General features: G+C 41.5%; 1 protein-coding gene and 1 long non-coding RNA gene across 2 annotated transcripts in view; one reads left to right on the top strand and one right to left on the bottom strand.

Annotated features, from left to right (window-relative positions):
- Window positions 1-3755, bottom strand: part of si:dkey-29p10.4 (E3 ubiquitin/ISG15 ligase TRIM25) — a 9156-nt gene extending 5401 nt beyond the window's left edge. Inside the window, exons 1-5 of the mRNA XM_014016800.1 lie at window positions 3491-3755; window positions 1667-2619; window positions 1030-1125; window positions 340-588; window positions 226-248 (exon numbers count right to left, since the gene is read on the bottom strand). Coding sequence (XP_013872254.1) covers window positions 226-248; window positions 340-588; window positions 1030-1125; window positions 1667-2619; window positions 3491-3728 — 1559 coding nt within the window. The 5' untranslated portion in view covers window positions 3729-3755. The remainder of the gene's footprint in view (window positions 1-225; window positions 249-339; window positions 589-1029; window positions 1126-1666; window positions 2620-3490) is intronic.
- LOC106523403 (uncharacterized) overlaps window positions 1-5138 on the top strand; it is a 20470-nt gene that overhangs the window by 8663 nt on the left and 6669 nt on the right. The gene's annotated exons all lie outside the window — the stretch shown is intronic.

Here is a 5138-nt window from a genome sequence, read left to right as displayed (position 1 = left end):
TATGTATGTATGTATGTATGTATGTACTGTATATGTATAAACAAAAAGGTTGTAATAACTGTTAGACATTCATTCTGTATGTCTAACATTCTGAGTGTCAAGAGTTTGTAGCAATGTTGTTTTTTCCCTAATGAGATGAGGGTGAAATAGCTTAAACATTATTATTTTCATGCATGGTTTTAACTCAAACTAACAAATAAGCATAACAGACATCAAATAACTTACAGTTGAGAAATCCTGCTGTATTCCTGCAAAATCAAAAAGGAGAAAACTGTTAATTAAACCAATGTTAAACTTTTTACCAAACAAAGACAGATATTGTGTGAGAATCCCACTGACCACAATGAAGGCCTGATCCTGAACACGCCGGTCTCCCCTGGCATCAGCCAGACCCTCCAGTGTGTGCAGGCTGTTCTGCAGGGACTGCAGGGAGTTCTGGAGGATGGAGAGGTTCTTCTCCAAACTCCCCAGGACCCTGTTCTCCTCCTTCATCACACACTGAAGAGCCGACTGCTCCTCCTGCTCCAAAGCCTCTCTGATGGTTCTGTACTGCTGCTTCACTCCTTCCTGCGCCTCGGTTAAAACCACCTGAGCAAACAAACCCAACGAGAACCAGCATTTTGTAAAGGCAGAATCTCTCAGCTGGTTAATTTTATTAACAAATCCCTACAGGTAAAGCTGTTATGAAAAAGGGAAATTCCTCTGAGCGGACGTGGACGGATGACAAACAACTACTGGAAATGTCTAGTTGCTGAGTTATAGATGAGACACATGCTGCACACAAATCTGAAACACTGCATCGTTTTCTTCAATAAATACATTTCAAACACAGCATCTTGTTTCAGTTGTTCATTGGGGTTCTACTTTATTTTTCTAACTTCTAAAAATATGAAAATCATCGTGTTAAAGTCCTGGAAGGTCACAGACTTTCAATCTAAGCACGTAGATTCATCTGAAACATAAATGTGACCTTAAATCAGAGAACGTATCTTGTTATGTAAGTGCAAGTTAATAACACCTTCCTCTTACTCTGAAAGTTTCTTTCTTCTGTGTGAGTTCAGTCACTCTGCTCTTAACTTGCTGTTCAGCATCCTGCAGCTGCTTGATGTCTTCTTTCAGGTTGGCCTGAGTGGGGAAAACATCAGCAAAGTTTAGAATTTCATAAAGAAATGAGTATGCTGTTATTTTTAAACACATGTTGTAAACATTAGAACCATTCCTTGTTTTCATTATTGGTTTCTGTCTGAGCAAATTCATTAAAAGAATTAAAGTATTATTTTGAAGAATAAAGCCTCAGTTTTAGCCTTATCTATTCAGAACAGCTCTAAATGCCAGTAAACAACTTTATACTTTAAAATAACTTAGAAATCTTTATTTGAGAATAGCAAATTCAAACTGTAATAATATAATTAATTATTTTGTTTAAAAATATATTGTTTATGATTTAAACTAAACCAAGGATTAATAAAAAGTGCACAAAGAAAGCAGAAATAACATGTTTTTCTTAGTGTATAAGTTTTTCAGAAGTGAAAGCTAAAACAGGTTATCTCACACAAGGATTCTGATATTTCAGCCTGAAGGTGCTGAAACCTGAAAAGCAAACGTGTTAAAGTATAAACCCCCCCACAGATGAACAGTATAGCGCTGCACTGGAGCCAGCACTCACCCTGAGCTCGTTCTCCGCTGCCCTGATGCTGATGCAGGTGTGGTCGCGGTGGGAGCCTATGACGGTGCACACGGTGCACACACACACTGCACACTGTCGACAGTAGATGCGGTTTATCTCCTGGTGCTCCTGGCACCTCCAGAGTGAAATGTCCTCCACGGGCGGAACCAATGTGTGGTTCTGGAAGACCGACGATTCCAGATGGGGACGGAGGTGTTCTTTGCACATGGAGGCGCCACACACCAGACAGGTCTTCACTGCCGGTTGACACTGTGCTTTAGGGCAGTAATGACACGGGACGGGGCTTGTATTCTTGTTCTCTGGCCTGAGGAAGATGCCAACGTGGTTAGAGGACCCTGCAGCAGCAGCAGCAGCAGGACTTCTGGGGAATATCAAAGGGGTCTTGCAGGCCTGCTGTGCAGGGCTTGAAATTCTCACTGGATTTGAGACCCCAGGTTTGCAATCGGAGTTGGCAGGCGAGGCAGGTTTCTTTGGAGAGACGTGAGCTCCTGTGACACGCATATCTTTCTTTGGGGCTGCAGAGAGAGGTGCATCGCACAGATCCACTTCACTGGAGCTGTCTGAGTCATCCAGTAAATCAGGCTGCTTCTGTGTGGCTGACACATCCTGAAGCCCATCGTTTGGATGAGCCTTGCTGTCAGAGTTCTCACCGTTGGATGTGCCATCACCCTGCTCAAACTGTACAGATTCTGGGTCACACGCTTTTTTAGATGTCCCTGCAGTGGTCGACTGCCCGAATTCATCGGACAGAGAAGTGGTGGGAGATTCAGTGTCACCGGACCGCTCAGAGGGAGACTCCACAGCTGTTCGCTTTGCAGCATGTTGCTCTGAAACAGGCGAGCTGGCCTTTCTCTTCCCAAGCAGTCGGCTGGTGAGCGAGGGTCTCCTCAGGTCGAAGTCCAGTGGAGCTTGTTCTGTATTACTGGATGTGCCTGTATGAAACATAAAGCAGGCAAACCAAATCTGTTAAACTGAACACTTTTACAACACATAAACACCTGCAAGCTCTTTGCTTTTACAACTATTAAAAAGTTCAAGTTTTATAATTCAAATAAATGCAAAAACGCTATTTAATTTTATAAAAACATATTTTTGTTGCTGTCTTTGCTGTAAACTATAATGATGATTGGTTTCTTCATTTTAATTACCAAAACGTTTTTAATCACTAGTCAAATAAATACGTTTAATAAAATGAAATGAAGGACATCTAGCAGTCTAAGATAAACATTTGTTACCAATTTCTTTAAGTAGAAAAGACAGCTTAAATAGCATAACTACTGTGCAGCACACATGAATAGCTACAGTCAAGTTACTCTATATTTTTTTTGACAGAATCAGCTTCAAGTTACTTCTAAAGTTAAATATTTTAAATGAAATAAAAAAACAGATCTAGTCTGAAAAACAAAACGGTGCATTTTGCAAGTACACTGACTTGCAATTACACTCTATAAAATACGACATACATGAATAATATATATTTGATATGATTAACAAGTGATTACTGTGAAAACAACAGATTTAACGTGCATTTTACTCAAGCTAATTAACAAGTTAGAAGCATTTATAAAGACGCTATAAGGCTCTAATAAGGTTTTAGTCCTGGGTCTATTCAGTCACTTCGTTGTAAGACGAGGATATTACACTGTAATAATAAGGTAATAGCCTGTTAAAGTTGTGCTTTTTTACGTAACCAAAACGTAACGTCAGAGCCTGAGCGGAAGACCTCACGTTAGCTAAGCTAGCTAACATGGGCTAACTGCAAAGAGCAGATTAACTAAGGAATAATGCTAAGCATTGGCGTACCTGCAGCACTACTGCGACTCGGGGTAGGCGACCGGATGAAAGACTTGCTAAACGGCAGAGTCTGGTACACAGTTTTACACCTGGACTGCGGGCAGTGGTATGGTCCGGTCGGGTTAATGCTCCACAAGTCTCCAATACATCGTTGGCAGAACCGGTGGTTACATTTTAGGGTGACGGGGTCCTGGGTCAGCTCGTCACAGAGATGGCATTTCATCGGAGTGTCCAGTGCAGCACCCATTTTGGTTTTTGGCTGACGTTTAGTTTCTGTTTCGCAGAAATAACAAAAGGGGCGGAGCCAAAGATTTGAATCCCGCTTCCTTTACAGCGATAAGGAAGTGGGACCAGGTCTTAAAGGGACAGTTCATATTTTTCAAGTGGGATTTTTGCGTGGAGGTAAATAGGTAATATCTTACCTGGAGTAGATAACCCTAATTGGTGTCAGTTTGAAGAATCAGAGGTTCTGTGTAGATGGTAGAACTAAAGGGCTTTTTATGCTACATCTGAAGCGACAATGTCAGTTCGCGGTCAAGTGGTTACAGAATTTGTCTGACAGACAGCTCACCCAGCCAGAAACTGAAATCCTTGCCAGKGGACTGAACTTTGCGGTCGCACCAACAAGAATCCCCTTGGTTGAGATGATTACAGCCACAGAATCAGCCATCCGAAACAACAAAATCCCAGGATTTGAAGCAGAGCAACTTAGGAATAAAGTTTCAGCCAGCCTCAGCAGAACCCTTGAATGGACCTTACCAGGGAGGCTTAGAAGTGTGACCCTCCTATAATTGGAACACACTCTGTGGTCCAGCAGGGTCACCACACAGCCTGAACCTCACACCTGCAGCAAGGTGAGTCTGACCACCAGCTCCTCTATGATCCTGAACCCATGGGTGGAACTAGAAGGGTGGCCAGAATGGCAAGTGCCACCACTGGCACATGGTTGGATTTTGTGTTTGTATTTTATATTAAATATTGTTCTCTGGTACTGTACAGTATAAATCTTTAGCTTAAAAATGGCTGAATTATAGCCCTTTGTAAAATTAGCATTAGCGTTATTGGTTAGCTTTATTTATTTGTAAGAAATTCGTGTTTATTATCGACTGAAATCAGATGAAAACACACAGGTTAAATAAATTGATCTGTGATAAGAAATAATTGCCATACAACACCAGAATTCCGGAGTGAGGTTTATTGCCAGCTGAATGACAAACGAAACCACACTGCCTTAAAACCAGGAAGTCACATTTTATATACAGTTAGCCTCCTCTAACCCTAACCCTAAACCTAACCTAACCCTAACCTAACCCTAACTTAACCCTAACCTAACCTTAACCTAACCTAACCCTAACCTTACCCTAAACCTAACCTAACCTAACCTAAACCTAACCTAACCCAAACCTTACCCTAAACCTAACCTAACCTAACTGTAAGAAATTCGTGTTTATTATCGACTGAAATCAGATGAAAACACACAGGTTAAATAAGTTGATCTGTGATAAGAAATAAGTGCCATACAACACCAGAATTCCGGAGTGAGGTTTATTGCCAGCAGAATGACACACAAAACCACACTGCTTCAGAACCAGGAAGTCACATTTTATATACAGTCCATTATCTTCAACGCCTGAGTTCGCCCCTGCTGGCCTACGGC

Source organism: Austrofundulus limnaeus, unplaced genomic scaffold, assembly GCF_001266775.1.
Source record: "Austrofundulus limnaeus strain Quisiro unplaced genomic scaffold, Austrofundulus_limnaeus-1.0 Scaffold155, whole genome shotgun sequence".
Taxonomy (NCBI): domain Eukaryota; kingdom Metazoa; phylum Chordata; class Actinopteri; order Cyprinodontiformes; family Rivulidae; genus Austrofundulus; species Austrofundulus limnaeus.
Note: the sequence above shows the minus strand (reverse complement) of the source record. Positions and strands in the feature narration are given on the sequence as shown.